At 37.8% G+C, this 24,918-nt stretch overlaps 1 protein-coding gene across 2 annotated transcripts in view; it reads left to right on the forward strand.

Moving 5' to 3' along the window:
* The window catches only part of MYT1L (myelin transcription factor 1 like), a 216,919-nt gene that overhangs the window by 163,971 nt on the left and 28,030 nt on the right, over positions 1-24,918 (forward strand). For both annotated transcript variants that reach the window (XM_057371820.1, XM_057371813.1), the window contains 2 exons: positions 19,528-19,590; positions 24,264-24,347. In XM_057371820.1, coding sequence (XP_057227803.1) covers positions 19,528-19,590; positions 24,264-24,347 — 147 coding nt within the window. The remainder of the gene's footprint in view (positions 1-19,527; positions 19,591-24,263; positions 24,348-24,918) is intronic.

A 24,918-nucleotide genomic window follows, 5' to 3' on the forward strand; every position in this document is an offset into this window, starting at 1 on the left:
ATTGAGAGAATTTCTGCTCGATATCCTGTCAATGTGGGAGCCTGAGAACCCAGGTACTAGAGAGTCCCAGAAAGCAACAAACTTAATTCTACTTAGTGCTACTTTGATGTAAAAATAATCAAATTTTTTCAAAGGCCGTAGGTAACTAAGTATTAGCTTGGTCTTCTGTGGGACTAAATAYCACATTGTCAACATCTACCCTTGCTGCCTTGGATCAATTTTCTGCCAGAAAATCCTGTTATTGCTTATTCTGAAGAATCTGAACCTCAGAAAGATTTACACTYCAACCAGTGCCTACAAATTTGGGTATTTCTTTGATACTCTTGTAGTATGCCCAGTCCTTCAGTCCCAAAACACCTTTGTTGTTTTCTGTGGTGGATGTCTTCTGGTGTTTCCTATGGCACTTACAGGGTGGAGTACAATTTCATTTCCCTCCCTACAATGAAACCTGAGAGCTTTTGTTTTCCACATCTTAACTCAAAGTGAGGAGTTCAGTCTATCTTTGCATGTTCTTCACAATAAAGAAAGAGCTGGAAGTTCTGTGCCTCCATCTTTTTTCCATGTCACTCTGCCTTAATTTCCATATTCTTGGTGATCTTCTACTCTTTCTCTTAACTTCCTTTCACTCTTGTCTCCCTGTTCCCAGATGTGTCATCTTAGCAATGTTCACATAGAAAAGTGAACTTCTCTGAAGCTCTCCCCTGTTAGCCATGACTCTTCTAGAAAAGCAACTATGCAGTGCAGTTTTTTCTTGATAGAAAGGATATCCTTACCTCCTACTTCTAGAAAAACTCTTCCATATTAATGTATTGTCTTTTTTTATTTTTATTGATGTGATTTTGCTGCAATTTGCTCAGCAGGAACTGGGAAGTGATACTCTCCCAGAAATGGAAGAGCTTCAGTTGTTTTTATTGTGATGAACATATAAAATATTACTGGAAAASAGTAGTATTTTGCTCCTTGTTTTAGTCATCTGGCAAAAAAATAGGCCTTCTCCAAACAGAAAATTAAAATGAAGAGAAAAAAAATTAATAGGATATATTAGCAAAACACCACAGAAACATTTCCCTCCTTGGACAGGTAACCACATTATTCTTGAGCATTGACCAGTGCCTATACTATTTTAAACCTTGATAACTCTCCCAACTTTATGTASTCAAACCAGTTATTTCTACAAAAATCTGTTTACCTAGTGGAGTGACTTCTTCACTTACATCCTGTGTTTTCCACTTGAGGTGTTTCTGATGTTCAGTTCCCAGATGTMTATTTGTTGTTTCATCTGCAAAGAAGTATTATCCTTTACCTTGCCTTCCCTTTCCTACATTCCCCTTCCCTTTTCCCTTTGAGATTACATCTGTCCTCCTCTAAGAAGGCAGCAAAATAAAGACCCACTATATAGTTTTCACTCACTTCTATCTCAGAAGATTACTCTTTGTTGCAAGAGAAATAACCATTTCCATTCTTATTATCACTTTTTTACTCCTGTKGTTTATGTCTTTTTTTTTCTACATGGAAACTTAATAGAAGTTGTCATTACAGTTTTTTCTTGAATACTTAGGTTGTTGAGCCTAGTAAGTAACCTTGTCTTAAATTGAAATACTCCTTTGTTGCTAAGTATGTACCCTTTGAATCTGCAGACACTTTTTGCAATTCCTTGATGCTTTAGCTAACTTTTGTATAGGAAATGTGATTGCAAGGACCAGATGGTGATGTATTTGGAGAAATGCTAAAAATTGCTAAAGTGAGCCATTTGTAAATGATAGTGTTTTATTAACTTACCTGCAATGTTGTGGTAAAACAAACTGAACAAACTGTAGTTTTTAATGTGTTCTTAAATTGCAAGTTAGTGTGCAAGTCTAATTTAAATTATTAGAATCAAATCCAAGGTACATAGATCCCCAATTATTAGTTCATCTGTAAGGAATAATCTTTCCCATTTTGTTCAACAATCCTTGGGCCAAGTRAAATTAGGAATCTCATGTGGTTTCAGTGGGTTTTTTTTGCATTTTTGTTTCCTGTATTTATTGCAGATTTCCACTTGGATACCTTATCTTTGATGGCAGCATGCATGCCTGGCCAGAACAGAACACCTTGGGCTCTGTTCCTGCACTTCTCAATACTCAAATGGGCACTGTAGGTTATACCTAGCATTTCCAACCTCATGTTGTGTGGTGTTATGATAATGTCCTTTGTATAGAAACCCATCATCTGCAGCAACCTCATCTCTGTAGTCGCAATAAGTTTCACATATGGAAGTGGCTGGGCTTTTTCTCTGTTAGAATAACTCATTCAGACTCTGGTAAGGTTGAGTCATTCCATTTTTCTCACTTAAGTTTGTCAACTTTTGTCTCCGAAATGGAAAACACTTGAGTTTTGTTTACATAAGACCCTTCATCATTGTTTTCATTACTCAGAGGTAGTCTTAAAAGCATGTACTCTCTAAAAAGCTCCTTAAAAGCCATCTGCATATCAGTATCTGATGCTGCGAAATGTTCCATGCAGGCACAGAATTGTTTGCATGAAGCACCTTGCAGAATCAGGGCCTTAGTAAGTTGTCAATACTATGAAATGCTCTGAAATTAGAGGCTTCCTTTGCTTAGAAGTATGTACAATAGTCAAACAGTTCACAGCCTCTTTCTTTATGTACTTAATTATTTAAAACAAAAGATAACAGCAGCTTGTGKTTTTTTACTGTTTGGATTCAAATCACTATTTAAAACCATTTGCCACTCAGTTATTACCAAAATAGTCTCTATTCAGATGAACATCCACTGAATTAGCGTAATCTTTTCAAACCAACCTGTATGGCTTAAAGAGTCTAAACTTTGTTTTCAGAAGGAATGTAAGTGCTGAGCATCCACACCCCTGCAGCTTCTATATGCCTAACTTTGAAAGTGGAATTTGGTGTCTGCAATATCAACTTAGGCAGATTTGAAAATRCACTCCTTAGTTCCTAGCTCTTCACTAATCACCAAATATTTCAGTGTGAATGTTTGTTTGATGGTTTATTTTAATTTTTGAAACTTTTCTCTTGTCAGTCATTAGTGCCATTCTGCGCAGTTTCTAAGCAACTATTCTGAGRAGCACTTAGTTGTGATTAATTATAAATGAATTTGTTTAGCTGTGTTAATATGCCCAATGAATCTCTTTAAGGCCTTCTTGTCTTGTTTAGTTGCCTCTGTCTTTCTTGGGTTTGGTCATACTTCTTTCTCATTGAACTTGTCCTACATAATGAATCKCATTCAGCCTGGCATTTGCTTGTAATCAATTCAAGGGTCTTTTCTTTGGCACAATTTTGTAATTGTGCAAACTCCCATTGTTTTGTTGATCATTTTTGCTTCAAATCAACAGATCATAACCAATTGCTCATTCCATCCAGATCTGCAAAGATCTGCAACATGATGCTGTGGTATATCCCAAGTGCTGAGGCAATCYCCATGGGAAGTTGCATAAGCTATAAAGTTGCTAAAAGGGGAATTAAAAATGCAGTGTTTTGCACTTTCTGTGTTTGGTCAGACTTGCCAAAACCCTTTACTATATACCCCAAAATAAACGCAATTTTGTCACTTGAAGTCGTAAACATGATTGTCTGGATCCTCAGTTGGTGTAAATTAGCATAGCTCCACTGCCTTTGGTGGAGTTACGCTAAGATACGACAGTGATGATCTGGGCAGATGCCCTCAGCTACTCTCTTGGGTTAGCATTCATGTTTGATTGCCTTATTTAAATTTTTYGAAGTTAAAAAATTCCTTGCATTGTTTGGTTTCTTAAAATGGCCAGTTGCTAACTTGATTATGTGGTGTCTGTATCTGCACAGTAACATCTGATTTTGCCATGCGGTTAAGTTCATCCCTTTACTTTTATCTCAGTACTATTGGGACTTTATGTGGCACACATTTTTTGCAGCACTGTAGTATCTATATCAATGTTTTATATCTCTAAAATATCCCATATCCCTCATAAACACCTCATCATAATCTTATTTTACAATATTTTTGTATTCCCAGTAAATGGAATTTACATTTGCTCATYTGCATGTAAAAACTGCTCTTCTACCCTAACACACACAGAATTTCCACTGCTTCAAAGTCTGTTGATTTCTCTCCTTCCACAGATAACAACACTGTGCTCTTTCAGCATGGCGTCATTTGTGTGAAACAAACTTAAATTTTGAGGAGTACTTTAACACTGGCCATCATTAATTATTTTTGTATGCTTGACTGTGCTTACACTGTACTCAGCTTCAGCAGTTTATGTTTTCGGTAATAAGGAGGCAGAGGAGGACTGAGGTATAAGCACATTACTATTATTAGGTATTATTTTTTGCACTGTGGAAAAAAGGAAAAAAGACAGACCCTTCAAAAAATGARTCAAAATATATTATATTTAAGATGTAGCTTCCAGAGGTATAGTACTGACAGCATTTCATTCAAATAATGAGCTGCAAAGTAGTCAATCAGAGAGATATTAAAAATGCCTTCTTCAGGCTTCAGAGTTAACAGTACACTTAGAAGAACAGAACTTAGTTTCCAAATTTTTAGACTGTAAATTAATGGGGACAGGATTATGAAAGCRTATGATCATTTAAAAGAGCTATCATTTATTCAAAAGAGAGTAGATTAAAAAGTATTTTYCTTATATATTAAACAGGAAAAGAATCAAAAAAATACAGATGCAGTTTATTAGAAGAGCAAGTCATAGCCTTTCTTTTCATTTTTTACAGATAGAGAACTGTTTTTTTCTAGGCCAGTTTGGCACTTTTCTTGAATACATGGGGCACACAAAAGGTGTTCTAAAGAACATAAACACTACTTAATCATTTTATCAGTAAAATTATGAGCTTAGGGTCTTCTTTTTGTTTTCTTGTATAAACTGATGATAGTTAAAAGAAATAAAGTGATCCTGCATTAAATGCAATCTACTGAATGCTGAATTCAGAGTTTAATAGGTAAAAACCACTTGGTTTTGACTCTGTGATTGGAATCCCTATTTCAGTCATGAATCAGACATGATGTCAGACAATAGGTAAAAACCAAAAAGTCATTGTTTCTTGCAAATATTTGTATTTTTTTTTTTTAAATCCCAGTGTTATTCTTTAATGGRGAGTAACTTCTGGGCATTTCACAATTAAGTTTTCATTTAAAAGCTGTAAATGTTGATTATTCTGGACACTGCCGGGGTATGTTGGACACTGCAGAGAAAATCACTGGTTTTGTTCCCCATGAATAAAAGTTGTAAAAAAATTACAGAAAAAAAAAGGAAAGCATAAAAATTTATATGAAAATAACTGAATAATTTTTTTAAATGGTAGATTATGGGTTTCTCCTCAAGGCTTCTCCAGGAACCATTGTAGGTGGTGGTTTGTTTTCCTCTGATGCACTAATCAAGAAACATCTGTCAGGAAAGCGTAAGTATTTTCCATAAGTATAGGTACAATGAAGAAGGGGCAAGGGCCTTGGTTTTGAACAACACTAAATACAACTTTTGTGACTTGAGTATGAAGAATCTAAAAGGATGAAATTATTAAGAGATCTTTTTCTTTACCTTTTTAAGCCAACTAAGGTTTGATCTTCAACATGCCCATTCACAGAAAATGTCATTCAGTGGTTCTGATTCTTTACTGAGACCTAATCTAAAATAATTTTACTTTACAAAATAATTTTAATAGAGTCATAGAATCACAGAAAGATTTGGGTTGGAAGGAACCTTAAAGATCATCCAGTTCCAACCCCTCTGCCATTGGCAGGGATACCTTCCACTAGACCAGGTACTCAAAAGCCCCATCCAACCTGACCTTCAGGGATGGGGCATCCAYARCATCCCTGGGCAGCCGTGTCGCTTRTTGATAGAACACCTCCCGCTGTCTTTAGCTGGCTTTGGATCCAAGATTATGTTCTTCAGCCGTGAAAACCTTTCCCTGAGCAGCATGTTTTTAATGGAGCGAGAACAATATTACAAGGCCAAATTTCACGTAGAGTTTGCACTTCTTCCACTTCATGAAACCAGTTTCAGATTGATACTGTCATAGACAGAGTCCTATCACTACTTGTTTTTAAAGAAAAAAGTGGTTTTATAATTTRCTTAGTCAAGTTCTTAACTTTTGTTGGCATGCTATTTGATACAATAAACCACTGTAAAAATTACTGATATTYAATGCAAATGAGAAGTAATTTTCTGCAAAATTTGTATGCAAAACTATTATCTGGGATACTATGTTTAATAATAATTTACCTGATTTTAATTCCATTTTTACAAATTTTTGTGTGAACTCTACCCAAGCCAGAGTAAATGCTGCTGATACAAATCATGATATGTAAACATGTCAGGACCACTTATCTCCAATTTTTGCAAAATTCTTGTGAATGTTAATGTACCATAGACCAGATGTGTTTATATCTTCATATAAAGTCTTACAGAATCAAGAACAATCTCAAAAATATTTTTATTCCATCTTAAAATTCAAAAGGTAGCGGGAAAAATTTCTTTTTGTCTGTTCATGTCAATGAAGATACTTCCATTCAAAGGTAAAGTAAATGTAATGAATAAGATCTTTATCCAAGGGGGTGTTTTTTTCTTACAAACTTCCCTCACCATAAAAGGGGGAAATTGGCTGTTTTTAAAGACTCTGCCAATGGATTACATTCTGTGCAAGAGATACAGCTGACAAYAATAAGTACTGGGAAGTGGCAATTTGTAGGAGACATTTTTGTAAGATGTAGTTCACTGGATAACTTACTCTGCAGCTGACCTTGCTGTGATCCTATATTCATCTTGAAATTAGTGGCTTTCCTGTGGCTGAATGGGTGCTGAGTAGAATTATGCCTATCCCTACTTCATGCAAGGGTATTAACATGTTCTTCTTCCATGGCGTGTATAACTGAGGATCCCAACCTCTGGGCTAATCAAAACAGAGAATTTGTGTTGCAGCTAGCTTCCTGCCCCATGCAATATTCTTCCAAATAATTGTCAAGGGGCTTTTAATTAGCAGGAATGGTTGCAAGGATAGTGATTTTTAAAAAAAAAAATATTTTGGCAGCATGTGACTAGAAGATGTAACCATTCACTCTGTAATAGAAAGTTACGGTTCTTCTTCGCCAACCTGGAAAAAGTATTAATCAAAATTTAGACAAGCTCTGTATCAACACTAACCAAGTCAATTAGAAATCAGAGTAAGGAGCAGTAAATAGATGCTCAGAGTCATTTGACTATAAGCACACTAAAACAGTAACAGGTTTTTGAAAAGAAGTGTATTGCTTTAAAAAACCAAGAGGGAAACCGTCTTGTAAAAATYGTGTAATGCAAAGTTAGCCTGTCACTGAGAGCTGCACTTCTAACTCTGCAATGCATGGTAGCTGTGAGCCCTGAGGAACAACAGAGCCCAAGCACTGCATGCACCACACGGGCCATTGTCCTGCACAGCTCTTTATTCCAGGCTGGAACCTCCAGCCTCCCCTGCGCTGTGCATCTGCTCGGGAAACTATTCCTGCAGCTCTCAGGCTGCAAACCTGATGTAGCTCTTCATAAGATGTTTACAGTATAAACCAAGCTTGCACTGCCTTTTCCTATGGGAGTTGCAGAAGGGGAAGTTGTACAAAAGCATGGACTTTCTGCCTTTGCTAACTTTGAGAAGAAAGTAACGACTAAGTAAGAAAAGATTTCAGAGCATATCCTATGTGTGTGAAAAGCACAATTCATTCTCAAGTGCTCTACTTAATGATACCTTGGAACATTCATATGGAGCYGGAATCATTACTTAAGTGCTGTTCAATGCAGTCTCAGATTCCAACAGAAAAACGAAGAGTTTAGCTTGAAATAGTTCTAATGGTCTTATCAGAGTTTCCTGCCCTCACTGAAGGGATATCTCTTTGTTCTCATAATGTGCAAACTGCCTGACAGGTTAGGGTGAAATGACACCAATTTCAGGTTATTGTACACCGTACTAAAAGCTGCATTGTTTTTTTTTAGTGCTACCCAGACAGCTGCAGCATCCTTTCAGGGGCAGCAGAAAACTCCAAAGCAGAGGCAGATAGATGCCCAAAGTAGAAGCTGGGAGTATTGGATACACCCTGATCGGGATGTTTGTTGTGATCCGCTTCTTCTACCTCACTGAGAATTTCTGAGCATTCATTAACTGCAAGCTGAGCTTCAAAATCATCACTTTCAATTGTTGAAAAGAACATACACAAATACAAAGAAATACAAATATTTTGAATATATATAACTATACACATACATTTACTGATGGTTGAACTTGAACTATCCAGAAAGGACTGAAATTAAACAGAGTGATACAATACATTCTGGAACAGAGTTAACTCAAGGCAGCATCTGTACTGCCAATAGGAGGCCAAACAGTATTGCCTCTGATACAGCTTTTCAGATGTGTTACAGAGTTATAATATAATGTACCCAGGGATATACAATGGTTACCTAGTCTAAGCTCCTGCTCAGACCAAGTCCAGTTGGAACAGGTTGCTCAGGACTCTTGTCCAGTCAAGTTGTGAGTATCTCCAAGGTTRGAGTTTGCACAAGTATTCCAGTGTTTGACCAGACTGATTGTAATTGTACTCTCCTAAATCTTAACTTCATTATGTGTGGTTTGTCTGCCCAGTGTCTACCAAGGGAGTCCACCTCGAGACATTAGGATGGACTCCTTGTAGGGATGGGCATAATTGTAGTAGTGCCCAACTGTCCTCCTTGCAGATAAATTCTTGATTAGTCTCTCACTAGGAATTTTTCCCTTCAGTATGAATTAAAAATGCTTACTGCATCTCCAAGGTAAGTTAGTACTCAACAGTGACGTTATACTTAAAAGTCAGTGYGGAGCATAGATCTTAAGTAAGTCAGCCAACATGAAAAATTAGAGCAAGCTTGAGAAGTTTTCAAGAATTAGTATAAAGTCACACATAAAATCAGTAACAAAACTGTACTTCCCTTAGCTGCACTGTTCATTAGTCCCCTTACTAGACCAGACTGCCTCTCACAGTCTGATATAATTCACACTCAGTATTTTCATATTTCTTCACGTAGGCTTCTGACAAATGTTTTTAGGCCTAGAGGGAAAAAGCTGCTTGTTTTCATGAAATGAAAACTGGGAGTATTTTGCTCTTTTGCTGTAGACACTTCACCCCAAAATAGAAAGTASTATCTCTGCTGTATCTGCCTGGGAAAACAAAACTATTGAGTTTTCTCCCTTTATCGAAATGTTGGGCTGTTACTGGATGGTATATGTTTTCAGAGAGAAAATATGCATGCAGCAGACATGTATAAACGTGTAAAAGTCCACSCTGTACAAGGAACTTCATGCTACATTGGCACTTCTCAAGGTTCCTGATGAGCATAATGCAGTGACTGCATGTGGAGCAAAACATAACTCTCAGCCTTAAGATGCAATTAGTCACCTAAACACATTTTACACCAAACTATGATTTTTACCTTACATTTCTGAATGTGCACTGAAAATTATCTTTTTAATTGCTCTTTTGACACAGGAGTGTAAGAAAGAAGTTGTTAATAGTGAAGTATATCCCAGCCAATTASATTTTTTGTCACTTGGATTATTTTAATGGGCTTGGCGTTTTTTTACAAACATCTTAGCCCTTATGCTGCCCAGGACATATTTCCCAGATAACTCACAGATGTTTACAGTCCTATTGGTTTATGGCTTTGCCATAATGCTAGGCTGAGGGAACTCACTTAGAGGCAGGATTCTTGCTTCTTTCTTTCTTAATTATATAGGTCTAGATATATTTTGTAATCTTGGTCTTTCACACTTATATTAGATGTATCATTTTGAAGAAGGACTTATAAATTGGACTTTCTTCATGTTCTTCTTTCCGTCCTTCCCACTCAGCCTTATCTTTCCCCCATGCATTTGATCCAACTGTTCCTTCTCTTGGTTGTTTGTGCATGCACAAGTTGAGCAAGAAACAGGTAAACAGAATAGCTAAGGAATGGCTAATGCTGGCCTGTGCCCAATTTCTTACCAACAGCTTCAGTGGATTGTTGTGGTCACAGACTATGTGAAAGCTGATAATCTTTTTTCCTCGGCTTTTGGCAATCCTAATCTGATAGTTTTTCTCAGCATTTCATGTGGTGATGGTGACCTTTCTGAGTATTCCGGCTATATGGATTTAAAAGTCATTCCAAACCTTTGGGAAACTCAAAGGAAGTGACAGATTCAASGTCATGCTGATGTGCCCATCAGACCTTTGGTAACTGCTTCACCTAGGACAAGGTGTACAAAGTACAAAAGAACAGAGCATGGGAGAGGCTGCAGCATAGAGATGAAAATTCAAGAATTACACTGTTGATAATTTTAAGGTGTTCAAGTAACCAGCAGGTTGTCTGTAGTGTACATTTCTTATCAGGGGAAAAGCTTAAAGAATTTTCAAAGTACTCAACATTCAGACTAATTTTAATTTAATTTTGAGCTAAAACTCCTGTTTACATCACAAACAGAAAAGTTAGGTTGGTTATACAAGCTTTAAGGTTAAGAAAACCAAAATGTTATACCTGGGTTACTGTTTTCAGGTGCTTCAGTTGGACCCGTTGCCACATGCAGGGAGCTATAAAAATCATGTCACTGGCTATTCTGCAAACCTGGACCAATCTTGCTATGCAGTAACAGAGTGGCAGATATTCTTGAGAAGCTTCTTCCCATATTATAGAGCAACCAGGAATAGGACGTTCTTTTTCAGAGATAAATGTGTCGACATGAATTTACTGAAAAAAGCCCATGTGGGTTCCTGATTTTTTTTTTTTTTTTGAGCACAAGCTTACTGCAATGCTATTGGGAGACAAGAGTCTGCATGGCTTTGTTCCTAGTTGTAGGGCATGTTCTCTTAAGGCTATCTTCTCCTGCATTTTATACTATGCCTCCATCATTTTATGTTATTCCTTCATATACAAATGAAGCTTTTTTTCCAAAGGCTGAGCTGTTTGGAAATGAACATTTGAATTTGCATATGTTGGAACTGATTCATCCCTGGTGCCAGGAAGTCCTCTCTGCTGCAGGGAGGGGATCTGCAGCTGCCCGGTGCTGCCTCCAAGGCAGGCGATGCTGGCAGGAGGGAAAGCGTGGGCAAGGTGCCCAKGAGGAGAACTGATTCACAGCTTCCCCCTGGCAGCTCCTGAGCACAGAGCACCCCCTGGGTAGTGCACAGAAGCTATTTCACATTAGGCACATATCCTGCCTTTGGCAACTGGCGTGTTGAGGGGGTATGTGCTGGTGCTAGATGTGAGAACAGCGGGCAGCACGTCATGGCACTTGCTGCTGGGAAGCTGGGAAGTCCTGACTGGTAGGAAAATAGGCAGCATGCAGAGGTGGTAATGGAAGGCACAGGAATATTTTTTTTCTAAAGCCGTATCATTAATTTAAAGTCATTGTGTGTATCTGTGCATTTCAGTGCACAGCAATATTTTATGTGCCAGCATGATGCATTTTAGACTGCTTATAGGAAAATGGATTTCAGTGTAATTAAAAAACATATCATGTGCTTTCTCACCCCCACACAGTTCAAAAAATGCAGGAATGCAATACAGATATTAGCGGCAGCTAAGGACAGAAAAAATAGTACATGCAGAAAATCAGGGAATTAATTAAATTTTACCTGAGGAGAGGAGCATGTAGTCAGCCAGCCCCAGTTCAAAACCATTCAATTGCTGGGGATTTCTAGAGGCAAAGAGGAAGAGACACAKCAATCTCTCTGCAGAGATAAAAGAGTCTGAAGTTACTCCATGAAGCCTCTGAGCCAAAATTATTTTAGTCTCATGCTGGACTAGCTCCATAGGCCTGGCATTGTTCCTTCATGGATAGAAATCTGTACAGTGAAAGTGAGAACAACAAATCTTTCCATTCTACACTTCTTTCCAATCTYCAGTCTGTACTTCTCCCAGTGTCTTCTGAGATGGCTCAGTAATGCCCCACCAGGAGGGATCCTTGTCTCGATCTCCCTGATCTCCTGCCCAATCCTACTGGAACTGCATTGGATCTAATGCCAAAAAAAACTGTGACAAAATGAAAAAACATTTTTCWAAATTCACCCGTTTGCCCTTCCACCACAATTTTTTGGTTTTGCTGGCTCTTGTCGTTTCCTGAAATCCTCTTCATTTATATCTGCTGTAGGTTTGTAATTTATATTTCCCTCCCCTCCAGTGAGACCTGTCATATCAATAGCATTCTGTGAAGTAAGAAATGTTAGCAGTATTTTACATGTGGAAAAATAGTATTTAGCACTTTTGTTAAAGCTGAATTTCTGTGATAAAATACTTCTTGTAGCTAGAACAAATAGAGGGAAATAATTAATATATGAATCTAAATAGGGCTTTATTTTTGGCTTGCAATGCATCTTTATGAAACTTGGATATTTTTAACGACATGACTTTGCATGCTTTTATAGATATATTTGTGAGGATTGGAGCGTAAATTTAGCCCTGAACATGAAACTATAGATGTAAGATCCCCTGAAATGTTTATTATGTGCATGACTATCCCATAGAGTTTATGTCGCCTCTTGAACCAATTCAAATGAGCTCAAATGAGCTCTGAATGCAATTTCCAGAAGTGTCCAGTGTTAGCCATATTCTGCTCCTTTTGAAGCCAGTGATAAAGCTCACAAGGGCTTTAATAAAAATAAAAGAGGGCAAGGTACTTAAAATGACTCATTGAGTCTTGACAGACAATAAATTCTGTATTAAGGTTTCACACACAGCACTTTCTCCTCTGACACAAGSGCACAATGTGTTCCCAGTCATCTCAGCAGTGTGAGAGGACCACAAGCAATGCAGACAGCAGGAATGATAAAATCAGCTGGGARAAAAGAGCAGGAGGACGACAAGGGTGATGAAAGGAAAGATAACGGGGAAAAAACAACAGAGGAAGGAGGAAAGAAGAAACTTTCAGAATCAACTCCAAGGTTCTGAAAGATCACGAAAGGAAGAAGGATGAGGGAGGGACAGAGATTGAGGACACCAGCCAAAGGGGACAGAGGAAAAAAGAAAAAAAGGGAAAGGGAGAGAGAGAAAATTTTAAAGAGGAAAGAAGAGACAATGAGGAAGAAAGGAATTTGGGAAATGAGGGGGTAGAATGCAGAAGAGAAATACTGGAGAGGAATATGGATAGAAAGCAAACTATGGAGCAAAAATCTTCCAAAAAATGGAAGTTCTTGCATCACTACAGGAAAAAGATAGCAGATTGAAAAAAAGGTGAAAGAGGCACCAGGAAAGAAAATGGACRAGTAGAACAGAGTGAAGAAGTATGTAGATTTGCAGCCTCACTGAGGAAAATTAAGGGAAAATAAATCCATCCTAACAAAACTCATTTTCGTTACAAATTCATAGATAGGTTGTATAGGTAGAGGGTTTTTGTCTAGACATGAAAAGAAAGTATCATCACTGGAATTCAGAAATCAAATGCTGTGGTAAAAAATAGACAATAAAAGACAACAGGATTAAAGTGGAAAAGATCTGTGTTCCTACTGGAATTAGAGCAGACAACACCTTTTCTATGTTGTCATGAGGAAAAGAATCAGCATCGTTCCCACTTCATGTATGTAATTAGAGTTTGACAATCCACCAAAATACCTGGGACTGAAAATGAGATCTTTAGGGATTTGCACATCCAGATTGCTTTCACAGAGCAGGCTAGAACAGTAATGGCTGGAAGGTATTGCTCTGACTACTCAGAAGCATAAAACCAAAATGACTGGCTGCTGTCAGTCCASTTCCTGCTAAAGAGGTGTTTTCATAACAATAGCCATCACACTGACTCATACTGGCACACCTGTGGCCAAAAATCWGTGCTGGGGACCACAGAGCTCTGTTCATGATCTTATTTCTCACCCTGGAGTGCTCCCTGCAGGTTAGTGGTGAGTGGCATAGRAAGGAGCTGAAGGAAAGCTTATTCTCTCTTTTGGCCTCTTAACTAGTTAAGAAGAGGACTTACTGGTTGAGACGTGCAAACCTGTAGTTTTTTACAAGCCCTCAAATTCATAGAGGAATAGGTATGATGCCATGGTGATTTTTTKCCCTTTTCTTTTATATCCCAATCATATATTCACTGTATTTGTAGCTTTTGCAGTCTATTGTAACTTAGTTCCAGTATTTTTTTAGGCAGAAAGACTGAACATTCTAAAAGCTGCCCCGCTGAGGGCCTGAAACCCCTGTGCCATCTTGGTTCTCCATAGAAACCAAGGTTGAAACCASCTCTTTGAGACATACTTTTGTAAATAGGGTTCAAGCCTCATCTGAGGGGGGAGCTCGGGGACATTACTTCATCTGTTAAGCTTCTTATTGGAGAATCTTGATCAGATATGCCAATTTGCAAGGTCTGTAAAAACTCTATGTGCRTCACGCACCTCTGGCGTTTTCCACCTAGATGAATTGTGCACCTAAGGATCCTTATTAAAAAGAGGTAACTCCCTTTTGTCCCCTTAACTGTGTTTGGTTCATAATTCTAGGGCCAGAGAAAAAGACATCAGACACACAACAAACTTACCATACTCCACAGAGAATCCAATTTTTAATTTGACAGAGATTCTTCTTTTCCCTTCCCTTCTTTGCCCTCCCTTTTTTTTCTCCTCTGTAATATATTCAATTCACAGAACTGCAAACATAATTTCTTTAAAATTTTACTTTTCTAGCTTTTTATTTTGGGGCTACCTCACTAGGAAAAAAAACCCAAACCACAGTAATTTTTTTTATGAATCTACATGTAGCTTCAGAAGACATACAGTTTTATAGCTGCAAACAGAGCACTGAATAAGAATCTATRCTTATAACATATTTTCCTTTTCTGTGTAAAATAATTTAGTCTCTTTATGCTCCAATTTTCCTCTGCCAAATATTTCCCTCCTTCAAGGCAGTATTGTGAGATWTTTTCCAGGAATATTTTTAAAATATTCTCGGATCTTCAGATGAAAAATAGAAATGCAGGTAGTATTGTGTTTGTCTTCCAGCCTCCCCACCTATGAATTCCATTCCTGGTGATTCAGTCAAATAAAACAGAATCTCAGATTGATGGAAACCACCAGACAATAACAAACTCTGCATTCTGCTATGAAAAAATCCCACAGGAAACAATTACATTTTTCTAGCATTTCTGAATCTTCAATACAAAATCTCTGCTATAGAGATTGACACCATGGTCAAAATAAAACTATGGGAAAGATAAAATTTTCTATTAATCCCCATTCTTTTGGAATATGGAACTTTCTGAAGAAACGTTTTGAATTTTTGCACGATTTCCTGATTTATTCCCATGTTCAATTCAATATGATTTTTCTTTTGCTAGCTACATCTGCTTCAAAAATTTAATTAGCAATTTGTAGGATATTCTCTCTGATAGACTATATTATTGATACATGTGTTCACTTACTTGACAAGGGAAGATTGGATGCCCAACATAGTAGGTATGAAGTCATCTAACTAAACAGTTAAGGTAACATCAGTCTTTAGAGCTGATAGATCAGCTTGCTAATGACAGGTCAACAAAGGTATTTTGCAGGAACTCATTTTAAGAGAAACTTCAATTCTTTTCCATGAGAGCTCATATCCGCAGCACGAAAAGAAAATGTTTTTATCTAGTTTTTTTGTGTTTGTTCTATCAGTATGTTTTAGAGCGAATTGATGTTTTAAAATAATTTTAAAGTAAATCAACTGAAGACATACACAATAGTGAGGACAAAACTATTGCAGTTCTGTCTTTGCACTTCGTGTAAAATCCTATTTGCTCTCATGCTAGTGAATCTGTAAATCTAAGGATGTACCCTACATATAGGCTTATCCTGCTCTTGTAGACCTAAATGAAAGTCTAGGAATACAGGTTTAAATATGGGTCTTATTTTTAGTGTTCTGTACTGGTGAGAGCTGGGGGATTTTGTGAGCTGATGTTTCCACAAGACTGGAACCACTGGCATTTGGAAAAACCCTCCTAGAGCTCATCTGGGCATTGCATTCATTTCCTCTCCAGTCCCAGGAACCTCCCAGAGTTGTTGAGCTGCCAGAAGTTTGTTTAAAATGCAGCACACCTTCAGTCTTTCCAGAGTGAAGAAGCAATAGCAGGGCTTAAGTGTATTTTTCTCGATTTAACTCTTAGCTTTTTTTCTTCTGCTATTAACTCTAAGCCCAATACTAAATCCAGCTGCCACAGCTATTACTGTTCTGCTGCCTGCCCTACTTTCTGTTTCTGCTTATTTTCCCCAAAATGTTTCTCTGGGATGGTCTTTGAAATGAATGGGACATCAAGGCACTGCTAACTGCATTCCCCTTCCCTGACAAGCCCTTTCTTTTACTGGATGCCCTGAATTTGTAGTCAAGTGCTAGTGTTCTGCATCCTGAACTTCACTCTTTATAGAATCAGTTCCTTTTGTCACCTCTCTCATTACAGTACTAAAGTATTTCCTGTGCAGCAATAGGCTATTATGTAGATTCTACAAATGWGCAGCTGATCCTGTCAAATTGGATTTACTTTATGTAAGTGAGGAAAAGGGCAGCTCTCTTTTCCACATACTCTGATAGTCGTTTTCATAGAGTTTCACATCACCTGCCTCTTACAAGCACCCATGCATACATTTTTTTTTATTGTTGTATGTACATATGATTCATAAAGTCAAATACGTCTAGGTAGTAAGTGATAGCAAAGTAGTAAGGTATATGCAAGTCCTGTACATGCTCAGACATTTTGAAAATACAGACTCCCAATTCCAATAGCACAAAAACTTGTGGTTGTCTCTGTATTTAATCTGCTTATAATAGCAAGTAAATATTGTAATAGCTTTGTTGTTGTAACAGACCTGCTGCATATCTGCATCCTATGTGTCACACTGCTAAAAGCACTTCCCATAGAATGGAAACAGCAAGAAATATAAGTGTTCCAGAGTTTTAAAAGGTTCTTACCAACYGTGCTAGAATCTCATCTATTACACAAAGGTAAATAAAAGCTTATGAGATTTGAAAACAAATATTATAGTGCCAAAATCAAAATATGAAAGGTCTTTCTGAAATCCTTGCAAACATAAAGGTGCCTTTTGGTTTAATCAAAAGTATGATTTTAAACTGATAYGAGCTGTGCAAAGCCCTTTCTGAAGATACTCAATTCAATTTACAACAGGGTGATATCTTTTTAGCTTCAGTTGCCTTTTTTTTTTTTAATGACAGTGAAATAAGCTCATTTTTAAGTTTTTGAGACTGTCCAAATGGTTGAGGTGCTATGGTCTTAAATTGACTGATTGATGGGATATACAGGTGCATCTTACAAACCTTAATTGTGCTGCCTGTAATGAAAAATCTTGGAAAAGATGAGAAAAGAAACATTTGGTTTTGCTAGCAGCTTATCCTCAAAAGGATAGAAGATTCTSGAGAGGAGAATGGTGGCTTCAAACCACAGGTTCATGAAGAAGAAATCCTTGTAGTGCAAGACTGACTATAGTCAGAGTCCCATGGCTCCTTTTTTCATTTAAATGCCATGGACATATAGAGCCAAAATTTAGTCAATTCCTTCTAATTCCTATTCCCATATCTTTTGATTCGGTATCTTAGAGACTTCAGTCAGGCCTCAGTGTTGCAGCAGGTCTTGATGGAAATCCTATAATAAACATTGCAAATCACTGAAGCTACCTAACATTAAAAAAGAAACACATGAAGCAAGAGGTTGTGTTTCTGTAGATCTCAAAACAGTAACCTAAAAATAAATAATGAGAACATATATATAGATACAGAGCATTTCAACTATAAGACCCTTCATATAAGATGCCATGACCACTTATTTTTTAAAGAAATAACAAAAGTTTATGCTAGCCATGTGCAACCACAACAAAGAATGAAGGGTAAGAACTATAAGGACTGACTATATATGATTCCTTTGTCCAGGATCATATTTTTGCCTAAGTGGTGTCAGAAAAATCTATACACAAATTATGGGCTTTATCTTACTATAGGAAGCAAGATTGATGTATGATGTCAATGTGTATGTTGGTCTTTAAGATATTAAGAGCCATATGAATACACCTTCTGTGTAAGATCATGGTCATATATTTGGCCCTGTGCAAAGGTGAAGCACGAGAAAAGGAGAACTGTCTTTAAGGATGTTGTTTAGGTTTCTTGTCCAAAGCACACAGCCTGTGTGGGATAGCGAAGAGAAACGTCAGTGATGTAGTGAGCCCCAGAAGTTTTACCAATTCAYGTCTGAGAACTGCTACCCTATTTTAATGTTTTTGATAGAATAACTGAGCTGKTCCAGAAGAAGATCATATGGGAACTTCATTGAATACATTCTAATTTAACATATATCCTTCAAGGTAGCATTAATCATGTTTGAAGTTTGGCCTTGCTGAGCTCTTCAGAAGTAGGTAATGCTTACTAGCTTAAAGCAGCTAAAATTCTGCTTCATGGAACATGAAAACTCTGGGAACATGAATTCTGGGTTGCTTAATTCCTGATTTTAAGAAACATTCAAGTCTCTGCAGAAGCGCTTGTGAAACAGGTTTACCAGTATGGACCAAGAAAGCACACTTTTAACTAAAGRGTGAAAGTCAAAGTCTGCATGAACTCTGGATTCAAATAGTGGAAAAATTCAATGTTATGGAAATCTGATGTTTCAGAACGCAACATCTGAATTTGTAAGCAAGCCTTTTTGAATTTGAATGCTTTCTTCAAATGAAGCTTTAAATAGCATAGCTGAAATTCAAAACTCAGGCTCCAGAAAAGTGACTTTTTGGAATTTATGTAGCATTTGTCTGTTCAGTAAAATGCATATAAATTAATTCTTTCTTTGTCTTTTCTGTGATTTAGTATAGCAGTTCAAATACCAGCTAATGATTTTACTTAGCATTATAATGTAGCTTTTTCTGTGACGATCGCAATTATCTTTGCAATGTAGAAAAAAACGTTCATTTTCTTTGATGGCTCTAATGTTGTTCCACTATTAGAAATTCTACTGAGGGCTGTACCATCAGTGACTTCTCTGTCTGGTGCTGTAGCTTGGTGTTTGGGAGTGTATGGGTGGGCTCTCATTTCTCTGTGAAAGGCCAGCATTACTTCCCTGTCTACACATTACCTTTTGCTTAGGCATTTCCTTGCTTCATGGAGAGGTGAAGGGGTCTCTTCATGGTGTGACCTCATGACACTGTGCAGTAGGATTAGTGCCATAGTTCCAGTGGAAAAAAAATGACTTGCTGCAATGTTAGCTGCTACCTAAGCACACACCATGAGGATATTCCATTTCCTGTCAGCCTACTCATTGCTRGTGGTGTAGGGATATTGGATTGGTGCTGGAAATCTCCACTAATCTGCCAGCACTTGAGCAGGAAGCATTTGAGTGGGCAACTGAGGAGTAGCAAACAAAAACATTTTATGAATGAAAAGCTATGTTTGTCCCTGGTGTGAAATTAAGCTCAGGTTTAGCAGCACTTGGGGGTCCTAAAGGCTGGCACCTGAGGAAACAAGGAYTGAGCCAGTGAATATTTTTGAATGGGCAGTTACATCTTTCCTGTCAGTAACTGCTCTGTGTCTCTTCTGTTATCATTCTAGGTGTCCCACCCCTGGGTGTGATGGCTCTGGGCATATTACTGGGAATTATGCTTCTCATCGAAGGTATGTAAAGACAAGGTTTTGTTATTTAAATCAAACAAATACAGGGCTAGAAGGGACCTCAATTGACCTAACTTTGCTCTCTGAATACTGAAGTAGGTCTGAGTACTGCTGGGTTGATCTAACATCATATTAACCACCGACAAATAACATTTCTCAGTTTCAGCATGGCTCACTACCCGARTAGGTAGGAATATTTTTGCTAATATCTGCCAAAATCTTTGTGCAAAATAAATACAGTTTTTCTACCTTCTCTAGCAGCCTGAAGAGGAGATGCAGCATTCGTGTTTCTGTTGCTTTGCATTCTGCACAGCTTAGCTCTTCACAATCTGGACTCAAATTCTACTCCTGCATATTTTTTCCCACAAATTTTATTTCCTGATTGTTCTTGTCAGTTTCTTCCAGACTCACTTCATGTTCCTTGAAATACAAAATTGGACCTTGTTTTTTACCTTCTCTCCCAGATGAAGCCTTACCAGCTTTAATCAGAGAGAAAACATACTTCTTCCATCTGATATGCACCAGTCTTGTTAGCACATTTCAGAAAAAAAGTTTGTCTTGTTCTTAAATTGCAACACATTGTACCACATCAAGCCAGAGGAATGGAAAGAGAAATTTATGATGAAAGTTGTTACTTTAACTGCCTAAATGATAACTTTACCAAGGGCCAAAGAATGCTTATCATTCACTAATTAGGATATTGATCAATTACAGTGGTACAGTGTAGAGGTAATGGTGTAAGTGCTGTGTAATTAGCAATTCCCTTATGGCTATTTGAGAACTAAATCATTAGAGAAAAGCTGTGCATGTTTTGTAAATATCTATCCACTGTTTAATCGAAGAATAATAGGAGTGTAGTCCACCTGTGTTTTATTAGTAAAGGCTCTTTACTCTCATGCAGACTGGTACTGTTGAGTCTCAATATTTGCTTTCTTCACCAAGTCCCTGTAGTTTTACAATTGACTATAATTCATCCATACACAAATTCCCAGTTTAAATGTATTCCCGCTAAAAGCAGCAAACAGTTCAAAGTCAAAACATAAATAAAATAGGAGATTGGAAACATAGTATATCTTACACATTGTAAAAATGAAAGATCACAATATCAGTTTCTGTTATGCAGTGTCAAACTTCAAAACTACAAATAACATTATAAGGGAGAAGATACAAGCATTTTAAAAGCACTTACATGCTCCAGGAGATTAAATCATGCTTTCATAGGGATTTAAGGTCAAATCCAGAATTACATTTAACTACATGTAAATTTATCAGCTAACACTCTACCAGCATTATGCTTGTTATAACTCTACCCCAACTTCAGGGAATCTATTTATRTGTTTGATCATCTATTTAACCAGAAGCAGGTGGGAGAGTGAAGATGCAGAAGAAAAGTGTTACTAACAAGAAACCTAAGAGCTGGCAAGGTTCACAGGGGAGATTCACTGAATGTTGACTCATTTTTTAAAGCCATTCCCTGTGCGTTGTCTCCTGGCTGCTCTAGGACTGGATCATGAGCTGAATGGTGTTACCTGCTTTTGTCCGTAAATTCTTATATTCTTGTATTTTTGCAGATGACTGCTGGACCGAGTTCTTATTTGATTGTGCAACATAATCAAGTACATGTAAAGATATAAAAAGTAATTCTACAAAACAAAGAGATCTGGAATTTGTCCGGTCCATTGGGATTTAACACATGCAGCCTCTGAAATGCCACCAATGTCTATATTGGCCACATAATTCCTTCATTTCTCTTCCAGAAAGGCCTCTGGCAACCCCATTCTTTGGCTGCCTGCAGGCACAGAAGCACTGACACGTAGTGAAGTAACATTTTCTTTGCTTAAATCCACAGAAGTCCCCAGGAGACCTGTCACATTTAYACAGAGCCAGCCTTACCCTGTTCAGATCGTGATATCTGTCAAGACCATTTCTGAGGTGGGGAGGCTGGCAAAATGAATGCTTCTAAAGGGCAGCAAACCAGTAGCCTAAATCTGGAGCATGAAAGACACCACAGCATGTTCTCAGTTGAACTTTCTAATTCCCAAACTGAAAATTAGCATTTAGCTCTGCCTGCATCCAAGTTAGCATTTTAATTTGTATTTGATACCATCGCTTACAACGCTCTCAGTTTCAGAAGGAAGGAAATGACAGACTTCTCTCCTAAATGGCTGCTGAGATGCCTGTGTATAGTCTGTATTTAAAATGGCTGCTCAGCAGCAARCACACAGGGGGTAGATTTAACTCTGCCATAACTCTGCAGTTCCTCACACCCCTTCCATTCATGCATGAAGTTACAGCACCATGTACTGCTGTTGAATTTCCCTCGTTATCTTTTGTGTTCATATATGAAGAATTAAACTGATAGAAAAATGAAGTAATATGCTTACCTTGTAATAGCTTTGGTTATTATAGGATAAAACAATTAAAACGAAGGCTCATCATTAACATATGTTTTCTTGATGGATCCACTGTCAGAGGGAAAATGAATTAATCATAGCTTCAGAAGCTGTCTGTTGGAAATGTCTGTTTAGAGGACCTGAAAGGTCTTAGAATTTTCTAATAAATCTTAGTGCTAGAATAGAAAGATCTATTGTAGAGAGATGAAGCACCAAAATACTGCTAAGTAGGTGATAATTAAACTGATTTAATATGTAGAACGCTTTAAATCATTAATCAAGGCAGAAATTCTTTGTTCAGATTTTGTTATGAAAATGTCATCATCTACAAGCATACCCATCTGTACACCTACTAAAAAAAGTACTGCTTTCTGAGAAATTTCTATTAACTGTTTAGTTTTCAGATGCAAATTCTGATTATTCTGACACAGGGAGTACAACTAGTCTCAACTAGTTGAGAGGGATATCTAACTCCTGTCCCCTCCCCTTTACTTTCTGCTGGCCAGGTTGAATGGCAGGTAGTAAACCAGCCTGTTCCTGAACTGCTCCCATGCCCCAGAGCCAGCTTCCTCTTAATCTGAATCCCTCAGACTCTCTTCCTCCTACTTCCTTCTTCTTACAGATAACATTCTTTTTCAAGAAAACTCTTCTTAATTGGCATAGGCTTTTTCAGATTTAGTTTGTATACAGGAAACTCTGGTACTTTGGTGTCCACTCTCCAAGCTGGMATAAACAGCAGTTTGCTTTGAAAACGAAAAATGGTTGGTTAYATTTGAACTGGAGAATGGAATGGGATGAGAGCACAGGTACACATATCATAGTGCAGATTCCTATTCTGTTAATGCTGACATGCCAGGGCATGGCACTGACCCTGGGCCTCTGAAAGTCTCCCTGAGATACAATTTGGGACTCAGTGTGGGTACAGATCATCCTTTACAAACCATATGGGTATAGCTGTCCTGCTTTACAAAGGTACTGATTTGGCTGTACAAATGTGAACTTTCTGGCCCTGGGTCAAAGCAGTAGTTCTGGGTCCTGTTGATGTAACACTACAGATGTAGCCGTGACATCCCACTGAAAGTTTCTAGGTAATATACTATGTCCAATATCTTCTGCCAGCATTCCTCTYTTAATTGACTTAGTCATGACTTTGCAGCATGTAAACTCTGTTTTTGTCTATTCTTCCTTTTCTGATGCAAAATTCTGTCTGTGATTGCGTCACCTTTTTCTCTGCTTCTTCCCCTCAGTCCTCACTGGTTTTGACAAGACAAAATAACTAAAAATCTTSTTGTCACTGTTTCTGTCTCTTCTTTACAAAGACAAGACCTGCTRCACAGCACTCAAGTACCTTTTGTCATGCTGAAAACAAAAATTTAATCTTATTTTGTTTCTTTCCCTAGGGAAACWTTTCTTTGGTGACACTTCTTTGTCTCTCATGTCAACACTTGAAGGTGTTCTACTGGTGGATTTCTTTTTTTAATGTTGATAGTTAAGGTGGAAGTAACATTTAAATAGAGGACAAAGCATGATTTTTTGGTAGACATACTTGTATTCTCAGATCTTAACTATCTAAAAAAATCTTTAAAAATCTGTTAAGGTCATTGTCAAGTCTACGAATTCTTCATATGCAAAGGGAAGGTGAGCTAATGTAGGTGAAAACAGCATTCTCAGTCTTTAGTTAAATGTAGCATTGGTTAGCCTAATATATAATTTTGTCTCTACCAAATCTTGTCTGGGTGAGTTCTGAGCACTTGAACTCCTTCTCTGGAAGGCACTGAAAGCACTGAGATCTGTCATGTTTTTATTCAATCATTCTATAGAGTTCTTATGTGATGTTTGAGAGCGTTTGATAATGTTTCTAATGTGCTCCTGAGATAAATCTTCAGTCCTGAGAAGAGATACTCCTGTTTTTTTCTATTCTTCAATCCCTCTCAGACATAGGGGACACAGTGTCTCTCAGCCCTGAATCACTGGCTTCTCTCCCTTTTAAAGATGCCTGTGGTGCTGCTGAAGGAGCTATTAGGCAGAGGGTTTGAGGGCTGCCTTCCCTGGTTCCTCAGGGAGTGCCTGTGCATCCCATCCTGTCCTACGTCACAAACCCACACGCACGGATTCCCCCTCGTGGTGGCTGCTGCAGCTCTCCTCATTTAATCCTGAGCTGTGGTTGTGGAAAGTGGACAGGATTGCCTATTCTGCCAGTTTCTCAGACAGAAAGCGTATTCCTGGTAAAGCAATTCCTTCAAGAATGAGAAGTTGCATTCTAAAATGTTTYCTTTCACACAGTCTTTCAGGCTGTCCGCGAGCAAAGAAAAGTGGAATCAGGATAGCACAAAGCAAGGAAGACAAAGAAGACCAAGAGCCAATTAGGTGAGAAAAAATACTGTCAAAGGGCCTTCATGTGTTTTATAAAATCTTATATATCTTCAGGTTTTTTCAAGGCATAAATATTATGGTGTGATAGTTATCCAAGAGCAGATGACTGTATTGATTTCTATGAGCAAATCTAGTGTCTGTGATTGTTTCAGCAGAGARTACAGTATTAGCCAAGGATACAATCTTCTATAAGTTAGAAATCGTTTTAAATTCTTAATTTTCACATGATATTAAAAAATTACTTAGATCTTTCTTTCCTAAAAGCCTCTTAAATATGGTTGCATGCTACAGGCAAAATCATACCTGCTAAATAAAGATAGTGATGGGAATAGAGAATTGAGTGTTTATATGAGACTGCTGCAACAAATCTGAATGTTCATGCAGTTTGCAAGAGGAACAAATGCCTACCTATAGGTCTTGGTTTCTTCTTGCAAGGCACTCTGATGTCAGTGGCCCCTGAACTTGGTAGATTTTGTGACTCCTTAGACTGTTCAGGACCAGATCCTCAGTGGAGAGTTGCAGCAATATTTTGGTTCACAAGCAGTGAAGTAGTTGGCCTTTAGTT

Source organism: Malurus melanocephalus, unplaced genomic scaffold, assembly GCF_030028575.1.
Source record: "Malurus melanocephalus ecotype Western Australia unplaced genomic scaffold, MMel_1.1 scaffold_6, whole genome shotgun sequence".
Lineage (NCBI taxonomy): Eukaryota > Metazoa > Chordata > Aves > Passeriformes > Maluridae > Malurus > Malurus melanocephalus.